At 47.4% G+C, this 26490-nt stretch overlaps 1 protein-coding gene across 3 annotated transcripts in view; it reads right to left on the bottom strand.

Moving 5' to 3' along the window:
* Positions 1-26490, bottom strand: part of LOC139383816 (alpha-actinin-1) — a 169896-nt gene that overhangs the window by 27036 nt on the left and 116370 nt on the right. For all 3 annotated transcript variants that reach the window (XM_071128386.1, XM_071128387.1, XM_071128388.1), the window contains 9 exons: positions 21118-21210; positions 18887-19012; positions 18584-18688; positions 16723-16870; positions 14824-14974; positions 12208-12316; positions 8044-8184; positions 6804-6986; positions 6044-6178 (listed from right to left, as the gene is read on the bottom strand). In XM_071128386.1, coding sequence (XP_070984487.1) covers positions 6044-6178; positions 6804-6986; positions 8044-8184; positions 12208-12316; positions 14824-14974; positions 16723-16870; positions 18584-18688; positions 18887-19012; positions 21118-21210 — 1191 coding nt within the window. The remainder of the gene's footprint in view (positions 1-6043; positions 6179-6803; positions 6987-8043; positions 8185-12207; positions 12317-14823; positions 14975-16722; positions 16871-18583; positions 18689-18886; positions 19013-21117; positions 21211-26490) is intronic.

The raw sequence follows: 26490 nt of genomic DNA, 5'->3' as shown, positions 1-26490 counted from the left end.
TTCTGTCCAGTACAAACTCTACCTGTTCTGTTCTGTCCAGTACAAACTCTACCTGTTCTGTTCTGTCCAGTACAGACTCTACCTGTTCTGTTCTGTCCAGTACAGACTCTACCTGTTCTGTTCTGTCCAGTACAGACTCTACCTGTTCTGTTCTGTCCAGTACCGACTCGACCTGTTCTGTCCAGTACCGACTCGACCTGTTCTGTTCTGTCCAGTACCGACTCGACCTGTTCTGTTCTGTCCAGTACCGACTCTACCTGTTCTGTTCTGTCCAGTACCGACTCTACCTGTTCTGTTCTGTCCAGTACCGACTCTACCTGTTCTGTTCTGTCCAGTACCGACTCTACCTGTTCTGTCCAGAACCGACTCTACCTGTTCTGTCCAGAACCGACTCTACCTGTTCTGTCCAGAACCGACTCTACCTGTTCTGTCCAGAACCGACTCTACCTGTTCTGTCCAGAACCGACTCTAACTGTTCTGTCCAGAACCGACTCTACCTGTTCTGTTCTGTCCAGAACCGACTCTACCTGTTCTGTTCTGTCCAGAACCGACTCTACCTGTTCTGTTCTGTCCAGAACCGACTCTACCTGTTCTGTTCTGTCCAGAACCGACTCTACCTGTTCTGTTCTGTCCAGAACCGACTCTACCTGTTCTGTTCTGTCCAGAACCGACTCTACCTGTTCTGTTCTGTCCAGAACCGACTCTACCTGTTCTGTTCTGTCCAGAACCGACTCTACCAGTGCTGTTCTGTCCAGAACCGACTCTACCAGTGCTGTTCTGTCCAGTACCGACTCTACCAGTTCTGTTCTGTCCAGTACCGACTCTACCTGTTCTGTCCAGTACCGACTCTACCTGTTCTGTCCAGTACCGACTCTACCTGTTCTGTCCAGTACCGACTCTACCTGTTCTGTCCAGTACCGACTCTACCTGTTCTGTCCAGTACCGACTCTACCTGTTCTGTCCAGTACCGACTCTACCTGTTCTGTCCAGTACCGACTCTACCTGTTCTGTCCAGTACCGACTCTACCTGTTCTGTTCTGTCCAGTACCGACTCTACCTGTTCTGTTCTGTCCAGTACCGACTCTACCTGTTCTGTTCTGTCCAGTACCGACTCTACCTGTTCTGTTCTGTCCAGTACCGACTCTACCTGTTCTGTTCTGTCCAGTACCGACTCTACCTGTTCTGTTCTGTCCAGAACCGACTCTACCTGTTCTGTTCTGTCCAGAACCGACTCAACCTGTTCTGTTCTGTCCAGTACCGACTCTACCTGTTCTGTCCAGTACCGACTCTACTTGTTCTGTTCTGTCCAGTACCGACTCTACCTGTTCTGTTCTGTCCAGTACCGACTATACCTGTTCTGTAAAGTACCGACTCTACCTGTTCTGTTCTGTCCAGAACCGACTCTACCTGTTCTGTTCTGTCCAGAACCGACTCTACCTGTTCTGTTCTGTCCAGAACCGACTCTACCTGTTCTGTTCTGTCCAGAACCGACTCTACCTGTTCTGTTCTGTCCAGAACCGACTCTACCTGTTCTGTTCTGTCCAGAACCGACTCTACCTGTTCTGTTCTGTCCAGAACCGACTCTACCTGTTCTGTTCTGTCCAGAACCGACTCTACCGGTTCTGTTCTGTCCAGAACCGACTCTACCTGTTCTGTCCAGAACCAACTCTACCTGTTCTGTCCAGAACCAACTCTACCTGTTCTGTCCAGAACCAACTCTACCTGTTCTGTCCAGTACCAACTCTACCTGTTCTGTTCTGTCCAGTACCAACTCTACCTGTTCTGTTCTGTCCAGTACCGACTCTACCTGTTCTGTTCTGTCCAGTACCGACTCTACCTGTTCTGTTCTGTCCAGTACCGACTCTACCTGTTCTGTTCTGTCCAGTACCGACTCTACCTGTTCTGTCCAGTACCGACTCTACCTGTTCTGTTCTGTCCAGAACCGACTCTACCTGTTCTGTTCTGTCCAGAACCGACTCTACCGGTTCTGTTCTGTCCAGAACCAACTCTACCGGTTCTGTTCTGTCCAGTACCAACTCTACCTGTTCTGTCCAGTACCAACTCTACCAGTTCTGTTCTGTCCAGTACCAACTCTACCTGTTCTGTTCTGTCCAGTACCAACTCTACCTGTTCTGTTCTGTCCAGTACCAACTCTACCTGTTCTGTTATGTCCAGTACCAACTCTACCTGTTCTGTTCTGTCCAGATCCAACTCTACCTGTTCTGTTCTGTCCAGATCCAACTCTACCTGTTCTGTTCTGTCCAGAACCAACTCTACCTGTTATGTTCTGTCCAGAACCAACTCTACCTGTTCTGTCCAGTACCAACTCTACCTGTTCTGTTCTGTCCAGTACCAACTCTACCTGTTCTGTTCTGTCCAGTACCCAACTCTACCTGTTCTGTTCTGTCCAGTACCAACTCTACCTGTTCTGTTCTGTCCAGTACCAACTCTACCTGTTCTGTTCTGTCCAGTACCGACTCTACCTGTTCTGTCCAGTACCGACTCTACCTGTTCTGTCCAGTACCGACTCTACCTGTTCTGTTCTGTCCAGAACCGACTCTACCGGTTCTGTTCTGTCCAGAACCGACTCTACCGGTTCTGTTCTGTCCAGAACCGACTCTACCGGTTCTGTTCTGTCCAGAACCGACTCTACCGGTTCTGTCCAGAACCAACTCTACCTGTTCTGTCCAGAACCAACTCTACCTGTTCTGTCCAGTACCAACTCTACCTGTTCTGTTCTGTCCAGTACCAACTCTACCTGTTCTGTTCTGTCCAGTACCAACTCTACCTGTTCTGTTCTGTCCAGTACCGACTCTACCTGTTCTGTCCAGTACCGACTCTACCTGTTCTGTCCAGTACCGACTCTACCTGTTCTGTCCAGTACCGACTCTACCTGTTCTGTTCTGTCCAGAACCGACTCTACCTGTTCTGTTCTGTCCAGAACCGACTCTACCAGTGCTGTTCTGTCCAGAACCGACTCTACCAGTACTGTTCTGTCCAGAACCGACTCTACCAGTTCTGTTCTGTCCAGTACCGACTCTACCTGTTCTGTCCAGTACCGACTCTACCTGTTCTGTCCAGTACCGACTCTACCTGTTCTGTCCAGTACCGACTCTACCTGTTCTGTCCAGTACCGACTCTACCTGTTCTGTCCAGTACCGACTCTACCTGTTCTGTCCAGTACCGACTCTACCTGTTCTGTTCTGTCCAGTACCGACTCTACCTGTTCTGTTCTGTCCAGTACCGACTCTACCTGTTCTGTTCTGTCCAGTACCGACTCTACCTGTTCTGTTCTGTCCAGTACCGACTCTACCTGTTCTGTTCTGTCCAGTACCGACTCTACCTGTTCTGTTCTGTCCAGTACCGACTCTACCTGTTCTGTTCTGTCCAGTACCGACTCTACCTGTTCTGTTCTGTCCAGAACCGACTCTACCTGTTCTGTTCTGTCCAGAACCGACTCAACCTGTTCTGTTCTGTCCAGTACCGACTCTACCTGTTCTGTCCAGTACCGACTCTACCTGTTCTGTTCTGTCCAGTACCGACTCTACCTGTTCTGTTCTGTCCAGTACCGACTATACCTGTTCTGTCCAGTACCGACTCTACCTGTTCTGTTCTGTCCAGAACCGACTCTACCTGTTCTGTTCTGTCCAGAACCGACTCTACCTGTTCTGTTCTGTCCAGAACCAACTCTACCGGTTCTGTTCTGTCCAGAACCAACTCTACCTGTTCTGTCCAGAACCAACTCTACCTGTTCTGTCCAGAACCAACTCTACCTGTTCTGTCCAGAACCAACTCTACCTGTTCTGTCCAGTACCAACTCTACCTGTTCTGTTCTGTCCAGTACCAACTCTACCTGTTCTGTTCTGTCCAGTACCGACTCTACCTGTTCTGTCCAGTACCGACTCTACCTGTTCTGTTCTGTCCAGTACCGACTCTACCTGTTCTGTTCTGTCCAGTACCGACTCTACCTGTTCTGTTCTGTCTAGTACCGACTCTACCTGTTCTGTCCAGTACCGACTCTACCTGTTCTGTCCAGTACCGACTCTACCTGTTCTGTCCAGTACCGACTCTACCTGTTCTGTTCTGTCCAGAACCGACTCTACCGGTTCTGTTCTGTCCAGAACCAACTCTACCGGTTCTGTTCTGTCCAGTACCAACTCTACCTGTTCTGTCCAGTACCAACTCTACCAGTTCTGTTCTGTCCAGTACCAACTCTACCTGTTCTGTTCTGTCCAGTACCAGCTCTACCTGTTCTGTTCTGTCCAGTACCAACTCTACCTGTTCTGTTCTGTCCAGTACCAACTCTACCTGTTCTGTTCTGTCCAGAACCAACTCTACCTGTTCTGTTCTGTCCAGATCCAACTCTACCTGTTCTGTTCTGTCCAGAACCAACTCTACCTGTTATGTTCTGTCCAGAACCAACTCTACCTGTTCTGTCCAGTACCAACTCTACCTGTTCTGTTCTGTCCAGTACCAACTCTACCTGTTCTGTTCTGTCCAGTACCCAACTCTACCTGTTCTGTTCTGTCCAGTACCGACTCTACCTGTTCTGTTCTGTCCAGTACCGACTCTACCTGTTCTGTCCAGTACCGACTCTACCTGTTCTGTCCAGTACCGACTCTACCTGTTCTGTTCTGTCCAGAACCGACTCTACCGGTTCTGTTCTGTCCAGAACCGACTCTACCGGTTCTGTTCTGTCCAGAACCGACTCTACCGGTTCTGTTCTGTCCAGAACCGACTCTACCGGTTCTGTCCAGAACCGACTCTACCGGTTCTGTCCAGAACCGACTCTACCGGTTCTGTCCAGAACCGACTCTACCGGTTCTGTCCAGAACCGACTCTACCGGTTCTGTCCAGAACCAACTCTACCTGTTCTGTCCAGAACCAACTCTACCTGTTCTGTCCAGTACCAACTCTACCTGTTCTGTTCTGTCCAGTACCAACTCTACCTGTTCTGTTCTGTCCAGTACCAACTCTACCTGTTCTGTTCTGTCCAGTACCAACTCTACCTGTTCTGTCCAGTACCGACTCTGCCTGTTCTGTTCTGTCCAGTACCGACTCTACCTGTTCTGTTCTGTCCAGTACCGACTCTACCTGTTCTGTTCTGTCCAGTACCGACTCTACCTGTTCTGTTCTGTCCAGTACCGACTCTACCTGTTCTGTTCTGTCCAGTACCGACTCTACCTGTTCTGTTCTGTCCAGTACCGACTCTACCTGTTCTGTTCTGTCCAGTACCGACTCTACCTGTTCTGTTCTGTCCAGTACCGACTCTACCTGTTCTGTTCTGTCCAGTACCGACTATACCTGTTCTGTCCAGTACCGACTCTACCTGTTCTGTCCAGTACCGACTCTACCTGTTCTGTCCAGTACCGACTCTACCTGTTCTGTCCAGTACCGACTCTACCTGTTCTGTTCTGTCCAGAACCGACTCTACCTGTTCTGTTCTGTCCAGAACCGACTCTACCGGTTCTGTTCTGTCCAGAACCAACTCTACCGGTTCTGTTCTGTCCAGAACCAACTCTACCTGTTCTGTTCTGTCCAGAACCAACTCTACCTGTTCTGTCCAGAACCAACTCTACCTGTTCTGTCCAGAACCAACTCTATCTGTTCTGTCCAGTACCAACTCTACCTGTTCTGTTCTGTCCAGTACCAACTCTACCTGTTCTGTTCTGTCCAGTACCAACTCTACCTGTTCTGCTCTGTCCAGTACCAACTCTACCTGTTCTGTCCAGAACCAACTCTACCTGTTCTGTCCAGAACCAACTCTATCCCTTCTGTCCAGAACCAACTCTACCCGTTCTGTCCAGTACCAACTCTACCCGTTCTGTCCAGTACCAACTCTACCCATTCTGTCCAGTACCAACTCTACCCATTCTGTCCAGTACCAACTCTACCCATTCTGTCCAGTACCAACTCTACCCATTCTGTCCAGAATCAACTCTACCCGCTCTGTCCAGAACCAACTCTACCCGTTCTGTCCAGTACCAACTCTACCTGTTCTGTCCAGTACCAACTCTACCTGCTCTGCTCTGTGTAGACTCACCTCCATCTTGGTTTGTATCCAGGGCCCGATGACATTGGCTTGGTTGGCAAACTGCCTCCGGAGACGTTCGTTGTTCTGCTGGCGGGCGTGCTCCTCGATCAGGGCCTGGTCCCTCTGTGGCACCAGCTGTCTCACCTGGGGTGGCCGGGGGAGAAACAGGGGTTAGAGTCATAAAGGGGTGTCTCACCTGGGGTGGTGGGGGGAGAGACAGGGGTTAGAGTCATAGAGGGGTGTCTCACCTGGGGTGGTGGGGGGAGAGACAGGGGTTAGAGTCATAGAGGGGTGTATCACCTGGGGTGGTGCGGGGAGAGACAGGGGTTAGAGTCATAGAGGGGTGTCTCACCTCGGGTGGTGGGGGAGAGACAGGGGTTAGAGTCATAGAGGGGTGTCTCACCTGGGGTGGTGGGGGGAGAGACAGGGGTTAGAGTCATAGAGGGGTGTCTCACCTGGGGTGGTGGGGGAGAGACAGGGGTTAGAGTCATAGAGGGGTGTCTCACCTGGGGTGGTGGGGGGAGAGACAGGGGTTAGAGTCATAGAGGGGTGTCTCACCTGGGGTGGTGGGGGGAGAGACAGGGGTTAGAGTCATAGAGGGGTGTCTCACCTGGGGTGGTGGGGGAGAGACACCCTGTCCCACACCCTGTCCCATACACTTAGTGTTGATCTCCTGTACGTGTTGCCTGTCCCAGACCTTGTCCCACACCTTGTCCCACACCCTGTCCCACACCTTGTCCCACACCCTGTCCCACACCCTGTCCCACACCTTGTCCCACTTGGCGTTGATGTCCTGAGGGTTGATGGTGGTGTAAGGGTTGGTACCAGCCATGTTCACATGATAGGTGGCCACTATCTTGGCGATCTCATTGTGGATTCCCAGGATGGCACCGCGTTCCTTATCCGCATCAGGGAGAGTGGCTTTAAACTGCTCGTGGGCTGTACTCAGACCCTGCAAACGGACGAAGACACACGCACACACACAATCAAATGTGTGTGTGTGTGTGTGTGTGTGTGATAGGTGAGAATTGTCTGTCAATTGAATGATTAGAATATTCCGCCCTGAAACATATTGATTAGAATGTATGAAATCATAATCAATAAATGTGTAGTCCTAGTCAGAATTAGGGTAAAACAATGCGTCTTTATGGTATTTTAAACACAGCCTGTCTGAGCTCGGTGCCGACCTGACTAGAGATTTGGGAGAGAACAGGGAGTGCGTCTCAAGGACAAGGTCACTATCTCTGTCCGCTGGGAAGTGAGACGTACAGTGTGTGCGTAGCAGGACATGTTTGTGTGTATGTATGTGCGTCTGTTTGTGTGTGTGTGTGTGTGTGTGTGTGTGTGTGTGTGTGTGTGTGTGTGTTTATGTGTGTGCTTGTGTTTATGTGTGTTTATGTGTGTGTGTGTGTTTATCTGTATGTGTGTGTGTTTATGTGTGTGTGTGTGTGTGTGTGTTTATCTGTGTGTGTGTGTGTTTATATGTGTGTTTATGTGTGTGTGTATGTGTGCCCCTCTCCAGTACTAACCTGTATCTCCTCTATGGTGTGAACTATGATCCTGTGTGTGTGTTTATATGTTTATGTGTGTGTGTATGTGTGCCCCTCTACAGTACTAACCTGTATCTCCTCTATGGTGTGAACTATGATCCTGTGTGTGTGTTTATATGTGTGTGTGTGTGTTTATGTATGTGTGCCCCTCTACAGTACTAACCTGTATCTCCTCTATGGTGTGAACTATGAAGGTGTCCTGTAGATCCTCCATGGCTCCCTCCATCCAGTACTAACCTGTATCTCCTCTATGGTGTGAACTATGAAGGTGTCCTGTAGATCCTCCATGGCTCCCTCCATCCAGTACTAACCTGTATCTCCTCTATGGTGTGAACTATGAAGGTGTCCTGTAGATCCTCCATGGCTCCCTCCATCCAGTACTAACCTGTATCTCCTCTATAGTGTGAACTATGAAGGTGTCCTGCAGATCCTCCATGGCTCCCTCCATTCAGTACTAACCTGTATCTCCTCTATGGTGTGAACTATGAAGGTGTCCTGCAGATCCTCCATGGCTCCCTCCATCCAGTTGTTGAACGGAGCAGCTCGTTTGGCAAACTCCAGATACAACTGGTCTATGGTCTCCAGAAGCTTCTCAGTTCTCTGTCGGTTTCCCACGAGGAAACACAGAGGAAAAATAGTGTATGAGTGCATGAGCCTATGAGCAGTTCTGGCACATATTAAGCATGAAACCTATGGACCATCAGACTGAATTTAGCATCTAATTGATCATCTAATTGACCATCTAATTGATCATCTAATTGATCATCTAATTGATCATCTAATTGATCATCTAATTGAGCATCTAATTGAGCATCTAATTGATCATCTAATTGACCATCTAATTGACCATCTAATTGATCATCTAATTGACCATTTAATTGACCATCTAATTGATCATCTAATTGAGCATCTAATTGAGCATCTAATTTAGCATCTAATTGATCATCTAATTGATCATCTAATTGACCATCTAATTGACCATCTAATTGACCATCTAATTGATCATCTAATTGACCATCTAATTGACCATCTAATTGACCATCTAATTGATCATCTAATTGACCATCTAATTGATCATCTAATTGATCATCTAATTGACCATCTAATTGACCATCTAATTGATCGCATTCATATATATTTCTATCACAGCATTGTTGAATACTAATTTCTGATTGGCTAGAAGGGCGTTTTAGAAGGGATATTAAAACCAGGAACCATATGGGGACATTTGGAAATCACTTGCAATCATGACGCAATATGTGCCTACACATAGAGACTGTACTACACCAACAACTACACATAGAGACTGTACTGCACCAACAACTACACAGACTGTACTGCACCAACAACTACACATGGAGACTGTACTACACCAACAACTACACATGGAGACTGTACTACACCAACAACTACACATGGAGACTGTACTACACCAACAACTACACATGGAGACTGTACTACACCAACAACTACACATAGACTGTACTACACCAACAACTACACATGGAGACTGTACTACACCAACAACTACACATAGAGACTGTACTACACATGGAGACTGTACTAAACCAACAACTACACAGAGACTGTACTACACCAACAACTACACATAGAGACTGTACTAAACCAACTACTACACAGAGACTGTACTACACATGGAGACTGTACTACACCAACAACTACACATATAGACTGTACTACACATGGAGACTGTACTAAACCAACAACTACACAGAGACTGTACTACACCAACAACTACACATAGAGACTGTACTAAACCAACTACTACACAGAGACTGTACTACACATGGAGACTGTACTACACCAACAACTACACATAGAGACTGTACTACACATGGAGACTGTACTAAACCAACAACTACACAGAGACTGTACTACACCAACAACTACACATAGACTGTACTAAACCAACTACTACACAGAGACTGTACTACACATGGAGACTGTACTACACCAACAACTACACATATAGACTGTACTAAACCAACAACTACACATAGAGACTCTACTACACCAACAACTACACATGGAGACTGTACTACACCAACAACTACACATATAGACTGTACTAAACCAACAACTACACATAGAGACTCTACTACACCAACAACTACACATGGAGACTGTACTACACCAACAACTACACATATAGACTGTACTAAACCAACGACTACACATGGAGAACGTACTAAACCAACAACTACACAAACTGAAATAGGCTACATTATCGATGCAGGTCCAACAAGGAAAAACTTAAGGTGATTTAGTTTTTTTTGCAGAGACATATTGTTTTGTAGCATCTGATGACCTAACGTGGTGAGTGATGAACATGAACGTCCTCGCTCCCCTCCCAACGTTTATAGTTTGAGCAGCCGTTTTCAGCAACTCTGGTATTTTTTTTTTATTTAGGTTGTCACATTGGCAGGTTAGCTTAGCAACAAACTAAATGATCAGCTCATTGTCATGGATGTATCCAACAGAAAACGGCCACTTCGCTGTTATTCTGGCTGCAAAGGTCACGTTTGTGTTAGCTGTGGCTAGCTGGCTAACTAGCAAACAAGGGATAAGAACGTTGCTAGCGAGCATGGCGACGGGACTTGAAGAACGAGCGACTGGGTCGCATCTCTAGCACCCAAAAGATGAGAAAGTATGGATTCACTTAACAAAAAAATATAAACCAAAAAAAAAAGTATTCATACCAGTAAATATGTGTTTTCTTTGGAAACTTTTTTGAGTTTGAGTTTATTTTTATTTTTATTTTTACAGGGACAGTGCACATTAATCAACGTTTCAGTAAAAGTGCCGGTTTTAGCCAGCCGGCTAATTTTCAACCGCAGTCCCTGGGCAGGTTATTAAAAACAATTACAATATAGACAATAGCAGCATAGAACAAGCAAGACATAGCAACATAGGACAAGCAAGACATAGCATACAGAGCAACATAGGACAAGCAAGACGTAGCATACAGACGGAGCAACATAGGACAAGCAAGACGTAGCACACAGAGCAACATAGGACAAGCAAGACGTAGCATACAGACAGAGCAACATAGGACAAGCAAGACGTAGCAACATAGGACAAGCAAGACGTAGCATACAGAGCAACATAGGACAAGCAAGACGTAGCATACAGACAGAGCAACATAGGACAAGCAAGACGTAGCAACATAGGACAAGCAAGACGTAGCATACAGAGCAACATAGGACAAGCAAGACGTAGCATACAGACAGAGCAACATAGGACAAGCAAGACGTAGCAACATAGGACAAGCAAGACGTAGCATACAGAGCAACATAGGACAAGCAAGACGTAGCATACAGACAGAGCAACATAGGACAAGCAAGACGTAGCAACATAGGACAAGCAAGACGTAGCATACAGAGCAACATAGGACAAAAAGCAGTAAGACAAAATTCATAAAAGCAACAAAGTGTTTCCACACCTCACTAGCTACAGAAAACAGACAACATGGAAAGCGGCAACACACAGCTAGGGACCATGTTCACAAATCTGATTGACCTTTAGCCATGTCTTCAAGCATGTATAAGTGTGGCATGGTATAAGTGGGATAAACTCCTCAGTTTTGTACATTACCTTGGAAAAAAATGGACTCTGCAAAGGGACTCGGCTCCTGCGTCGTCCATTGTTTCCAAGGTAATGTAGAGAACATGAGCTTTTATCCCTGACATATACAGTATATATCAGTAATGGACTGTCTCTTTCCTGTGAAGGACAGTGCTTCCTGTCTGCCCCATAGAAATACATTCCCATTCAAGGGAACGTTCCGAGGTCTCAGAGGCTTGGGCTTCGTCCCTTCGAGTAATTACATTTCCATGCTCTATGATAAGCTCCTCCTACTTAAAGGACCACTACTCACTAAGCACCTCCTCCCTGTAGACCACGCCCACTAAGCCCATCCTACAGAGACACACCCTGTTAAGCCCCTCCTACTGTACCTGCAGAGCCCCTCCCCACTAAGCTTTTCCTACTGTACCTGCAGAGCCTCGCCACACTAAGCCCCTCCTACTGTACCTGCAGAGCCTCGCCCCACTAAGCCCCTCCTACTGTACCGGCAGAGCCCTGCCCCACTAAGCCCCTCCTACTGTACCTGCAGAGCCCCGCCCCACTAAGCCCCTCCTACTGTACCTGCAGAGCCCCGCCCCACTAAGCCCCTCCTACTATACCTGCAGAGCCCCGCCCCACTAAGCCCCTCCTACTGTACCTGCAGAGGCCCGCCCCACTAAGCCCCTCCTACTATACCTGCAGAGCCCCGCCCCACTAAGCCCCTCCTACTGTACCTGCAGAGCCCCGCCCCACTAAGCCCCTCCTACTGTACCTGCAGAGCCCCACCCCACTAAGCCCCTCGAACTGCACCTGCTGGACCATTCCCCACTAAGCCCCTCCTACTGTACCTGTTGAACCACTCCCCACTAAGCCCCTCCTACTGTTCCTGCAGAACCGCTCCCCACTAAGCCCCTCCTACTGTACCTGCAGAGCCCCGTCCCACTAAGCCCCTCCTACTGTACCTGCAGAGCCTCGCCCCACTAAGCCCCTCCTACTGTACCTGCAGAGCCCCGCCCCACTAAGCCCCTCCTACTGTACCTGCAGAGCCTCGCTGCGTTTCTGAGTCAAGGCTCCCAGGGCATCCCATTGGTCACAGATGTTCTGGCAGCGAGCGTTCACACTGGGGGAGTCATAGTAGTCCAGCTCACTGAGGAACGAGACAGGGGTACGAGACAGAGCAGGTCAATGTTATGTTATAGCAGCCATATTGTAACGATAGTGGAGGAACTTCAATCAAAACAGATCCATCCCTCCCATCCCTCCCTCTTCCCTCCACTCCTTCCTCCATCCCCCCCTCCCCCAATCCCTCTCTTCCTCCCCCCTCCATCCCTCTTCCCTCCTTCATCCATCCCTCCTTCCCTCTTCCCCCCCTCCCTCCATCCCTCTTCCCTCCACTCCCCCAATCCCTCCCTCCCTTCATCCATCCATCCATCCCTCTTTCCTCCATCCCTCTTTCCTCCATCCCTCTTTCCTACATCCCTCTTTCCTCCATCCCTCTTTCCCTCTTCCCTCCATTCCTCCTCCCTCCATTCCTCCTCCCTCCATTCCTCCTCCCTCCATCCCTCTTCCCTCCATCCCTCTTCCCTCCATCCCTCCTCCCTCCATTCCTCCTCCCTCCATTCCTCCTCCCTCCATTCCTCCTCCCTCCATTCCTCCTCCCTCCATCCCTCTTCCCTCCATTCCTCCTCCCTCCATTCCTCCTCCCTCCATCCCTCTTTCCTCCATTCCTCTTCCCTCCATTCCTCCTCCCTCCTCCCTCCATTCCTCTTCCCTCCTCCCTCCATTCCTCCTCCCTCCATCCCTCCTCCCTCCATCCCTCTTTCCTCCATTCCTCCTCCCTCCATTCATCCTCCCTCCATTCCTCCTCCCTCCATTCCTCTTTCCTCCATTCCTCCTCCCTCCATTCCTCCTCCCTCCATCCCTCTTTCCTCCATTCCTCCTCCCTCCATTCCTCCTCCCTCCATTCCTCCTCCCTCCATCCCTCTTTCCTCCATTCCTCTTTCCTCCATTCCTCCTCCTTCTATTCCTCCTCCCTCCATTCCTCCTCCCTCCATTCCTCCTCCCTCCATTCCTCCTCCCTCCATCCCTCCTCCCTCCATTCCTCCTCCCTCCATTCCTCCTCCCTCCTCCCCTCTTTCCTCCATCCCTCTTCCCTCCATTCCTCCTCCCTCCATTCCTCCTCCCTCCATTCCTCCTCCCTCCATTCCTCCTCCCTCCATTCCTCCTCCCTCCATTCCTCCTCCCTCCATACCTCTTTCCTCCATTCCTCCTCCCTCCATTCCTCCTCCCTCCATCCCTCTTTCCTCCATCCCTCCTCCCTCCATCCCTCCTCCCTCCATCCCTCCTCCCTCCATCCCTCCTCCCTCCATCCCTCTTTCCTCCATTCCTCCTCCCTCCATCCCTCTTTCCTCCATCCCTCTTTCCTCCATCCCTCCTCCCTCCATCCCTCCTCCCTCCATCCCTCTTTCCTCCATCCCTCTTTCCTCCATCCCTCTTTCCTCCATTCCTCCTCCCTCCATTCCTCCTCCCTCCATTCCTCCTCCCTCCATTCCTCCTCCCTCCATTCCTCCTCCCTCCATCCCTCTTTCCTCCATCCCTCTTTCCTCCATTCCGCCTCCCTCCATTCCTCCTCCCTCCATCCCTCCCTCCTCCCTCCATCCCTCCTCCCTCCATTCCTCCTCCCTCCATTCCTCTTTCCTCCATTCCTCCTCCCTCCATTCCTCCTCCCTCCATCCCTCTTCCCTCCATTCCTCCTCCCTCCATTCCTCCTCCCTCCATTCCTCCTCCCTCCATTCCTCCTCCCTCCATCCCTCTTTCCTCCATCCCTCCTCCCTCCATCCCTCTTTCCTCCATTCCTCCTCCCTCCATTCATCCTCCCTCCATTCCTCCTCCCTCCATTCCTCTTTCCTCCATTCCTCCTCCCTCCATTCCTCCTCCCTCCTCCCCTCTTTCCTCCATTCCTCCTCCCTCCATTCCTCCTCCCTCCATTCCTCCTCCCTCCATTCCTCCTCCCTCCATTCCTCCTCCCTCCATACCTCTTTCCTCCATTCCTCCTCCCTCCATTCCTCCTCCCTCCATTCCTCCTCCCTCCATCCCTCTTTCCTCCATTCCTCCTCCCTCCATCCCTCCTCCCTCCATTCCTCCTCCCTCCATCCCTCTTTCCTCCATCCCTCTTTCCTCCATCCCTCCTCCCTCCATCCCTCTTTCCTCCATCCCTCTTTCCTCCATTCCTCCTCCCTCCATCCCTCTTTCCTCCATTCCTCCTCCCTCCATCCATTCCTCCTCCCTCCATTCCTCCTCCCTCCATCCCTCTTTCCTCCATTCCTCCTCCCTCCATTCCTCCTCCCTCCATTCCTCCTCCCTCCATCCCTCTTTCCTCCATTCCTCCTCCTTCCATTCCTCCTCCCTCCATTCCTCCTCCCTCCATTCCTCCTCCCTCCATTCCTCCTCCCTCCATCCCTCTTTCCTCCATCCCTCTTTCCTCCATCCCTCTTTCCTCCATTCCTCCTCCCTCCATTCCTCCTCCCTCCATTCCTCCTCCTTCCATTCCTCCTCCCTCCATTCCTCCTCCCTCCATTCCTCCTCCCTCCATTCCTCCTCCCTCCATTCCTCCTCCCTCCATTCCTCCTCCCTCCATTCCTCCTCCCTCCTTACTTTAACTCCTGAGCGATGGCAGCTATCTGCTCTACGCGGTCCTGGTGCGCGGCCAGGTCGCTCTCGAAGGCCTCGTGTTTCTTCAGCAGAGCCTTGATCTCAGACAGAGAGGCCGTCTCAAAGTCCCGCGCCTGCAGCATCACCTCCTTACCTGCAGGGGGAGACACCACAGACATCGCTGGAAAATGTATACACGGTAAATACACGAATACAGAATGTATGTTGAACAAAAACAGATTACAGAGGACATGATACATATTTAGAAGGTGCTGCACACAGTGATCCAATCATTTCTGGGTAACGAATCAAATCGTTATTTGTTGCGTGTGCTGAATAAAACATGTATAGACCTTACAGTGAAATGTTGACTTGACAAGCCCTTAACTTGTTATGGCTGGGGGCAGTATTGAGTAGCTTGGCTGAATAAGTTGCCCAGAGTAAACTGTCTGCTACTCAGGCCCAGTTGCTAATATATGCATATTATTAGTAGATTTGGATATAAAACACTCTGAAGTTTCTAAAACTGTTTGAATGATGTCTGTGAGTATAACAGAACTCATATGGCAGGCGAAAACCTGAGAAAAAAATCCAACCAGGAAGTGGGAAATCTGAGGTTTGTAGTTTTCAACTCATTCCCTATCGAATGCACAGTGTCTATGGGGTCAAATTGCACTTCCCAAGGCTTCTACTAGATGTCAACACTCTTTAGAATCTTGTTTGATGCTTCTACTGTGAAGGAAGGGGGAATGGGAGCTGAATGAGTCAGAGGTCTGCCAGAGAGCCACGAGCTGGCCACGCGTGTTCACGTGAGAGTTAGCTTGAGTTCCATTGCATTTCTGAAGACAAAGGAATTCTCCGGTTGGAACATTATTGAAGATTTATGTTAAAAACATCCTAAAGATTGATTCTATACATCGTTTGACATGTAACGGAACTTTTCGCACGTCATGAATTTGGTTTACTGGGCTAAACACGCGAACCAAACTTAGATATTTAGACATAAATGATGGACGTTATCGAACAAAACAAACATTTATTGTGGAACTGGGATTCCTAGGAGTGCATTCTGATGAAGATCATCAAAGGTAAGTGAATATTTATAATGCTATTTCTGACTTCTGTTGACACAACATGGCGGATATCTGTTTGGCTTGATTTGTTGTCTGAGCGCTGTACTCAGATTATTGCATGGTGTGCTTTTTCGATAAAGCTTTTTAAAAATCTGACACAGCGGTTGCATTAAGGAGAAGTGTATCTATAATTCCGTGCATAATAGTTGTATCTTTTATCAATGTTTATTATGAGTATTTCTGTAAATTGATGTGGCTCTCTGCAGAATCACAGGATGTTTTGGAACTACTGAACGTAACACGCCAATATATACTGAGATTTCTGGATATTAATATGAACTTTATCGAACAAAGCATACATGTATTGTGTAACATGAAGTCCTATAAGTGTCATCTGATCAAGATCTTCAAAGGTTAGTGATTCATTTTATCTCTATTTCTGCTTTTTGTGACTCCTCTCTTCGGCTGGAAAAATGGCTGTGTTTTTCTGTGACTAGGTGCAGACCTAACATAATAATTTGGTTTGCTTTCGTCGTAAAGCCTTTTTGAAATCGGACACTGTGGTGGGATTAACAAGAAGTGTATCTTTAAAATGGTGTAAAATACTTGTATGTTTGAGGAATTGTAATTATGGGATTTCTGTTGTTTTTAATTTGGCGCCCTGCACTTTTCACTGGCTGTTGTCATATCGATCCCGTTAGTGGGATCTCAGCCCAAATAGTTTTTTTAACCAACAATACAGTTTACAATTAAGTCACTTATAATACTAGCTTCAAACAAAAATGGTCAAACGGAAACAGATGTGGTTTCTGTTTCATGGTTCTGGTACCTTCAGTCCAGGTTTCGTGGATGGCTGCTTTCTGACGAAACTTCTCGGCCAGGTGGTCGAGTCTCTCCAGCCGGCGTATCTCGTTGAGGAGCCACTCCTCATAACCCTTCTCCGCCCCTTCTAGACCGCCCCAGGCGTTAGAGACGTCCTGCACAAATACAACAACTAACATATAGGTTCAGCTTACAGTCAACAATCACCAGTCCAATTCCAGCCGTGTCCGAGGGGGGGGCTGATTTAAAGTCCCGATGGTAACGAGGCTTCAGGCTGGATTGTTTGCACAACTGAAGTTCTTCATGCAAACCCACAGTTTCATCAGCTGACCGGGTGGCTGTTCTCAGACGATCCCACAGTTTCATTAGCTGACCGGGTGGCTGTTCTCAGACGATCCCACAGGTGAAGAAGCCGGATGTGGAGGTCCTGGGCTGTCGTGGTTACACGTGGTCTGTGGCTGTGAGGCCGGTTGGACGTACTGCCAAATTCTCTAAAATGACGTTGGTTGAGCGGCTTATGGTAGAGAAATGAACATACAATTCTCTGGCAACAGCTCTGGTGGACATTCCTGCAATCAGCGTGACAATTGCATCCTCCCTCAAAACTTGAGACATCTGTGGCATTGTGTTGTGTGACAAAACTGCACATTTTAGAGTTATTGTCCCCAGCACAAGGTCCACCTGTGTGATGATCATGCTGTTTAATCAGCTTCTTGATAGGCCACACCTGTCAGGTGGATGGATTATCTTGGCAAAGGAGAAAGGCTCACTAACAGGGATGTAAAACTAATTTGGGCTCAAAACTTGAGAGAAATAAGCTTTTTGTGTGGAACATTTCTGGGATCTTTTATTTCAGCTCATGAAACATGGAACCAACACTTTACATGTTGCGTTTATATTTGTGTTCAGTGTAGCTGCTCGTTTTGTGATTGAGAATCAGGGAATCTGAGTAGCGTCTTGCTAAAGCCGATGCTGATCTCCTCGAATGTGCTGTGTAAATAGCAACTGACTTAAACAGAGGGCGTGATGAGAGAGAAAGAGCGAGAGAGAGAGAAATCATGAGAAAACAAAAAGATAATTACTTGACACATTGGAAAGAATTTACAAAAAAAACAGAGCAAACTAGGATGCTATTTGGCCCTACACAGAGAGTACACAGTGGCAGAATACCTGACCACTGTGACTGACCCTAAACAGAGAGTACACAGTGGCAGAATACCTGATCACTGTGACTGACCCAACTTAAGGAAATCTTTGACTATGTACCAACTCAGTGAGCATAGCCTTGCTATTGAGAAAGGCCGCCGTAGACAGACATGGCTCTCAAGAGAAGACAGGCTATGTGCACACTGCCCACAAAATGAGGTGGAAACTGAGCTGCACTTCCTAACCTCCTGCCCAATGTATGACCATATTAGAGACACATATTTCCCTCAGACTACAAAGACACACAAAGAATTTGAAAACAAATCCAATTTTGATAAACTCCCATATCTACTGGGTGAAATACCACAGTGTGCATCACAGCAGCAAGATTTGTAACCAGTATAGGACAAACACCATTTGTAAATACAACCTATATTTTTTTATTTGTCCTATTTGCACATCGCTACAACACTGTATATAGACATAATGTGACATTTGAAATGTCTTTATTATTCTGGAAACTTCTGTCAGTGTAATGTTTCCTGTTACTGTTTTATTGTTTATTTCACTTGTGTTTATTATCTACTTCACTTCGCTTTGGGCAAATTTAACATATGTTTCCCATTTCCCAATAAAGCACCTTAAATTGAATTGAGAGAGAGAAAGAAACAGAGAAATAGAGAGGTGTGTGTGTAGTGTACTTCATACTGTAGGCTACCTACCGACACCATCTTCCCCTCGGAGGGCATGAAGGCAGGTCTGTTGCTGAGTCTCAGCTTGGTCTGCAGGGTGTTGAAGTTGATCTCCAGCTGACACTTCTCCTGGACCTTTTAATATCACAATTATAGTTGCCACTTAGCAGACGTTTCCATCCAAAATGACTTGAGTCACACATGCATACATAGTTTGTGTTATTATTAAACCTATTCAGGGAAGTCCCATTGACACCGATGTCTCTGTTAACAAGGGAGCCCTGATTCATAAATGGAATTAGTGACAGTTATTATAACAAGCGGGTGTAGAACCTTGGGGGGCTTGTGTTGACGCCGATAGTCCCTGAAGTCCTCCAGCTTCTGCTGCATCGCCTGCATGGTGTTCTCTGGAGCACGGTTCTCCAGCCACGGGATGGTGCGACGGATCCACTCCAGGAGCTATGGGGGGGGGGGGGTGGAAGAGGAGAGGCATAGAGGGAGAATTGGAGGAGGGAGAAAGAAACAGGAGGAGAGAGTAGATGGTAAGGAGTAGGGGTAAGAGGTGACGGGGGACAGAAGGAGAGGGAGAATTGGAGGAGAGGAGGGAGAAAGGAACAGGAGGAGAGAGTAGATGGTAAGGAGTAGGGGTAAGAGGTGACGAGGGACAGAAGGAGAGGGAGAATTGGAGGAGGGAGAAAGGAACAGGAGGAGAGAGTAGATGGTAAGGAGTAGGGGTAAGAGGTGACGGGGGACAGAAGGAGAGGGAGAATTGGAGGAGGGAGAAAGGAACAGGAGGAGAGAGTAGATGGTAAGGAGTAGGGGTAAGAGGTGACGAGGGACAGAAGCAGAGGGAGAATTGGAGGAGAGGAGGGAGAAAGGAACAGGAGGAGAGAGTAGATGGTAAGGAGTAGGGGTAAGAGGTGACGAGGGACAGAAGGAGAGGGAGAATTGGAGGAGGGAGAGAGGAACAGGAGGAGAGAGTAGATGGTAAGGAGTAGGGGTAAGAGGTGACGAGGGACAGAAGCAGAGGGAGAATTGGAGGAGAGGAGGGAGAAAGGAACAGGAGGAGAGAGTAGATGGTAAGGAGTAGGGGTAAGAGGTGACGAGGGACAGAAGGAGAGGGAGAATTGGAGGAGGGAGAGAGGAACAGGAGGAGAGAGTAGATGGTAAGGAGTAGGGGTAAGAGGTGACGGGGGACAGAAGGAGAGGGAGAATTAGGTATAGAGGTATAGAGGGACAGTAAAGGTAGAGCAGGTGAGGTTAACACAATGAGAAAAAGAGCGAGAGAGAGAGACTTTTGTTACTAATAGTGAATGACTAATACATATAGCAGTGTGAATGTAGGAAGCTAATTCAACAAGCACAATTCTGCCTACTGTTCATTTGTTGTTAGCCTGGTACCAGATGTACCAGTACCACCTGTATATAGCCTCCACATTGACTCTGTACCGGCACCCCCTGTATATAGCCTCCACACTGACTCTGTACCGGTAACCCCTGTATATAGCCTCCACACTGACTCTGTACCGGTACCCCCTGTATATAGCCTCCACATTGACTCTGTACCGTAACACCCTGTATATAGCCTCCACATTGACTCTGTACTGGTACCCCCTGTATATAGCCTCCACATTGACTCTGTACCGGTACCCCCTGTATATAGCCTCCACATTGACTCTGTACCGTAATACCCTGTATATAGCCTCCACATTGACTCTGTACTGTAACACCCTGTATATAGCCTCCACATTGATTCTGTAATGTAACACCCTGTATATAGCCTCCACATTGACTCTGTACTGGTACCCCCTGTATATAGCCTCCACACTGACTCTGTACCGTAACACCCTGTATATAGCCTCCACATTGACTCAGTACCGGTACCCCCTGTACATAGCCTCCACATTGACTCTGTACCGGTACCCCCTGTACATAGCCTCCACATTGACTCTGTACCGGTACCCCCTGTATATAGCCTCCACATTGACTCAGTACCGGTACCCCCTGTATATAGCCTCCACATTGACTCAGTACCGGTACCCCCTGTACATAGCCTCCACATTGACTCTGTACCGGTACCCCCTGTATATAGCCTCCACATTGACTCTGTACTGGTACCCCCTGTATATAGCCTCCACATTGACTCTGTACTGGTACCCCCTGTATATAGCCTCCACATTGACTCTGTACCGTAACACCCTGTATATAGCCTCCACATTGACTCTGTACTGGTACCCCCTGTATATAGCCTCCACATTGACTCTGTACCGGTACCCCCTGTATATAGTCTCCACATTGACTCTGTACTGGTACCCCCTGTATATAGCCTCCACAATGTTATTTTACTGGTGCTGTTTAATTATTTGTTACTTATATTTAAAAATGTTTTACTTATCTATATTTTACTTAGCCCTTTTTTTCCTTAAAACTTCTTAAAGCATTGTTGGTTAAGGGCCTGAAAGTAAACATTTCACTGTTTACAACAAGGTCTACACCTGTTGTATTGGGGCGCATGTGACAAATAACATTTGAATTGATTTGATTGTGGGGGAAGGGGGACTTACATCACTAGCCAGCTTCTCGTAGTCCTCCATCAGCTGCTCATTCTCCTGGTTGACAGCCAACACCTTGCAGATCCGATTGGCTGCAGTCTCCGCCTGGGGGAGGAACAGGAAGGAATATGGTGAATACATTCTATCATCGCCATGGGAACTGTTACTGTGTTGTCAGTCATGGTTGATATCTATCACTCTCCCTCTCTAGATATCTAACTCTCTTGGCCGAACCTCTCTCTAGATATCTAACTCTCTCTCCCTCTCTAGATATCTAACTCTCTCTCTAGATATCTAACTCTCACTCTAGATATCTAACTCTCTCCCCCTCTCTCTAGATGTCTAACTCTTCCCCTCTCTCCAGATATCTAACTCTCCCTCTCTCTGTATAGATATCTAACTCTCCCTCTCCCTCTCTCTGTCTAGAAATCTAACTCTCCCTCTCCCCCTCTCTGTCTAGAAATCTAACTCTCCCTCTCCCCCTCTCTGTCTAGAAATCTAACTCTCCCTCTCCCCCTCTCTGTCTAGATATCTAACTCTCCCCCTCTCTGTCTAGATATCTAACTCTCCCCCTCTCTGTCTAGATATCTAACTCTCCCCCTCTCTGTCTAGATATCTAACTCTCCCCCTCTCTGTCTAGATATCTAACTCTCCCCCTCTCTGTCTAGATATCTAACTCTCCCCCTCTCTGTCTAGATATCTAACTCTCCCCCGAAAAGTTGGAAAAACAGGTGGCGGATCTTACTTCAAAACTAAACTCGCTCAAGATTCACCACAGGTCAAATTTGAGACTGGTTAATCTATCCGAAAAAGTGGAAAATGGTGGCGCAGTTGCATTTCTCCAGAGATGCCTTCCCGAGGCATTAGGCATGGACAACTTTCCGGACCCCCTACGCATTGAAAGAGCCCGTCTGCTTCCGGCTCCTTCCGGCCACCCCTCTCCTCCGGCCACCCCTCTCTTTCAACGGCTACAATGGGGTCAAACGCCAGGTCCCTCAACATTGCCTATGGAATAGCCTTCCCAGCTAAACTACAGCTGACTTACAATGGACGGTCACACGGGTCTGAATCTCCGTCTCAAAACGAGGCGTTCATCCGTGGCATACAGCGTGAATCTTATTCATAGTCATGTTGCCGCTGTCAAGTTTACCACCACTCTGGACTACGGAGAATTAAACCACCTTCGATTATGTGACTGTTGGCAAGCTAACTAACATTAGCTAATGTATTAGCTGCTACTGTAGTACTGCAGCTAGCATAACAGCTAAGTGAATAATATGGCAGCTAGCATAACAGCTAAGTGAATAATATGGCAGCTAGCATAACAGCTAAGTGAATAATATGGCAGCTAGCATAACAGCTAAGTGAATAATATGGCAGCTAGCATAACAGCTAAGTGAATAATATGGCAGCTAGCATAACAGCTAAGTGAATAATATGGCAGCTAGCATAACAGCTAAGTGAATAATATGGCAGCTAGCATAACAGCTAAGTGAATAATATGGCAGCTAGCATAACAGCTAAGTGAATAATATGGCAGCTAGCATAACAGCTAAGTGAATAATATGGCAGCTAGCATAACAGCTAAGTGAATAATATGGCAGCTAGCATAACAGCTAAGTGAATAATATGGCAGCTAGCATAACAGCTAAGTGAATAATATGGCAGCTAGCATAACAGCTAAGTGAATAATATGGCAGCTAGCATAACAGCTAAGTGAATAATATGGCAGCTAGCATAACAGCTAAGTGAATAATATGGCAGCTAGCATAACAGCTAAGTGAATAATATGGCAGCTAGCATAACAGCTAAGTTTCCTTATATTATTTGTAGCCTGTATGTGCTCATCAGTTAGCTCAGTTTCTTCTATATGACAGGCGAGATAGCTGTCCGTTCAACGTTGGACTTCATGTTTAAGTTTATTTTTGTTATGTTGATAATTCACTTCCATTGGATTACATCAAACCTTGTAAAATGCCAAGTGAAGCTGTTCAGCTCCATGTCAACGGACACACCGGGACCTTGTTCATTCTTCCTGCACCACCGAGAAGCACCGGGACCTGGTTCATTCTTCCTGCACCACCGAGAAGCATCATCGGGACTACTTTATATGAAGACTTAAGTTTCGATCACATGGACTTAAATGATTGACACTCACGTGCAAGCCTGACATCAACATCATACGCAAGGGCCTTTGGATAACGTAGCACATAATCAATTGTATCTCTTTTTCTCACGTAGCCTGTTCATTTGTGAATTTTGATACCTTTTTTGTTGGTTTATAAACGTATTATGGTATACTATGTTAACGCTATATGTATGGGTCATTTTGTTACTTGGTAGCTACTAGCAGCAGACCCGATGTTGTGGATCATCTACAACTATTTCCGATGACGTTGTCCCCACAGTGACCGTACGTACATAACCCAACCAGAAGCCATGGATTACCGGCAATATCCGCACTAAAGGGTAGAGCTGCCGCTTTCAAGGAGCGGGCCTCTAACCCAGACGCTTATAAGAAATCCCGCTATGCCCTGAAATAAACCATCAAACAGGAATAACGTAAATATAGGACTAAGATTGAATAATACTACACCGGCTCCGACGCCATGCTGATCCATGATTGAGGACACTCAGGTACCATGCTGATCCAGGGCCTGTCATTGAGGACACTCAGGTACCATGCTGATCCATGGCCTGTCATTGAGGACACTCAGGTACTATGCTGATCCATGGCCTGTCATTGAGGACACTCAGGTACCATGCTGATCCATGATTGAGGACACTCAGGTACCATGCTGATCCATGATTGAGGACACTCAGGTACCATGCTGATCCATGGCCTGTCATTGAGGACATTCAGGTACCATGCTGATCCATGGCCTGTCATTGAGGACACTCAGGTACTATGCTGATCCATGGCCTGTCATTGAGGACACTCAGGTACCATGCTGATCCATGATTGAGGACACTCAGGTACCATGCTGATCCATGGTTGAGGACACTCAGGTACCATGCTGATCCATGGCCTGTCATTGAGGACACTCCGATACCATGCTGATCCATGGCCTGTCATTGAGGACACTCAGGTACCATGCTGATCCATGATTGAGGACACTCAGGTACCATGCTGATCCATGATTGAGGACACTCAGGTACCATGCTGATCCATGATTGAGGACACTCAGGTACCATGCTGATCCATGGCCTGTCATTGAGGAGATTCAATGTTTTTCAATAGAGTCGGCGGAATGAACACACCCCTGATCACACGCAAACACATTTCACTTCCATAGAAGCCACATACAAACAGCGTGATCCCTATAGTATGGTGGTATAGGACCATGGTATGGTGGTCTAGTGGTATAGGACTATGGTATGGTGGTCTAGTGGTATAGGACTATGGTATGGTGGTCTAGTGGTATAGGACCATGGTATGGTGGTCTAGTGGTATAGGACCATGGTATGGTGGTCTAGTGGTATAGGTCTATGGTCTGGTGGTCTAGTGGTATAGGACTATGGTATGGTGGTCTAGCGGTATAGGACTATGGTATGGTGGTCTAGTGGTATAGGACTATGGTATGGTGGTCTAGTGGTATAGGACTATGGTATGGTGGTCTAGTGGTATAGGACTATGGTATGGTGGTCTAGTGGTATAGGACTATGGTATGGTGGTCTAGCGGTATAGGACCATGGTATGGTGGTCTAGCGGTATAGGACTATTGTATGGTGGTCTAGTGGTATAGAACTATGGATGGTGGTCTAGTGGATTTGGACTATGGTATGGTGGTCTAGTGGTATAGGACTGCGGTATGGAGGTATATGACTATGGTCTAGTGGTATAGGACCATGGTATGGTGGTCTAGTGGTATAGAACTATGGATGGTGGTCTAGTGGTAGAGGACTATGGTATGGTGGTATATAGGACTATGGTGTAGTGGTATAGGACTATGGTATGGTGGTCTAGGACTATGGTATAGTGGTATAGGTCTATGATATAGTGGTATAGTGGTATAGGACTATGGTAACGTGGTCTAGTGGTATAGGACTATGGTATGGCGGTGTAGTGGTATAGGACTATGGTATGGTGGTCTAGTGGTATAGGACTATGGTATAGTGGTATATGACTATGGTATGGTGGTGTAGTGGTATAGGACTATGGGATGGTGGTCTATTGGTAACGGACTATGGTATGGTGGTGTAGTGGTATAGGACTATTGTATAGTGGTATAGTGGTATAGGACTATGGTATGGTGGTCTATTGGTATCGGACTATGGTATGGTGGTGTAGTGGTATAGGACTATTGTATAGTGGTATAGTGGTATAGGACTATGGTATGGTGGTCTATTGGTATCGGACTATGGTATGGTGGTGTAGTGGTATAGGACTATTGTATAGTGGTATAGTGGTATAGGGCTATGGTATAGTGGTATAGGACTATGGTATAGTGGTATAGGACTATGGTATAGTGGTCTAGTGGTATAGGACTATGGTATGGTGGTCTAGTGGTATAGGACTATGGTATGGTGGTCTAGTGGTATAGGACTATGGTATGGTGGTCTAGTGGTATAGGACTATGGTATGGTGGTCTAGTGGTATAGGACTATGGTATGGTGGTCTAGTGGTATAGGACTATGGTATGGTGGTCTAGTGGTATAGGACTATGGTATGGTGGTGTAGTGGTATAGGTCTATTGTATAGTGGTATAGTGCTATGGTATAGTGGTATAGGACTATGGTATGGTGGTCTAGTGGTATAGGACTATGGTATAGTGGTATAGTGCTATGGTATAGTGGTATAGGACTATGGTATGGTGGTCTATTGATATCGGACTATGGTATGGTGGTGTAGTGGTATAGGACTATGGTATAGTGGTATATGACTATGGTATGGTGGTGTAGTGGTATAGGACTATGGGATGGTGGTGTAGTGGTATAGGACTATTGTATAGTGGTATAGTGCTATGGTATAGTGGTATAGGACTATGGTATGGTGGTCTAGTGGTATAGGACTATGGTATAGTGGTATAGTGCTATGGTATAGTGGTATAGGACTATGGAATAGTGGTATAGGACTATGGTATAGGACCAGAACTAAAGAATAGTGGTATAGGACTATGGTATGGTGGTCTATTGGTATCGGACTATGGTATGGTGGTGTAGTGGTATAGGACTATGGTATGGTGGTCTAGTGGTATAGGACTATGGTATGGTGGTCTATTGGTATCGGACTATAGTATGGTGGTGTAGTGGTATAGGACTATTGTATAGTGGTATAGTGCTATGGTATAGTGGTATATGACTATGGTATGGTGGTGTAGTGGTATAGGACTATTGTATAGTGGTATAGTGCTATGGTATAGTGGTATATGACTATGGTATGGT

Source organism: Oncorhynchus clarkii, chromosome 25 (assembly GCF_045791955.1).
Source record: "Oncorhynchus clarkii lewisi isolate Uvic-CL-2024 chromosome 25, UVic_Ocla_1.0, whole genome shotgun sequence".
Lineage (NCBI taxonomy): Eukaryota > Metazoa > Chordata > Actinopteri > Salmoniformes > Salmonidae > Oncorhynchus > Oncorhynchus clarkii.
The sequence above is the reverse complement of the archived record's forward strand: the minus strand, read 5'-3'. Positions and strand labels throughout refer to the sequence as shown.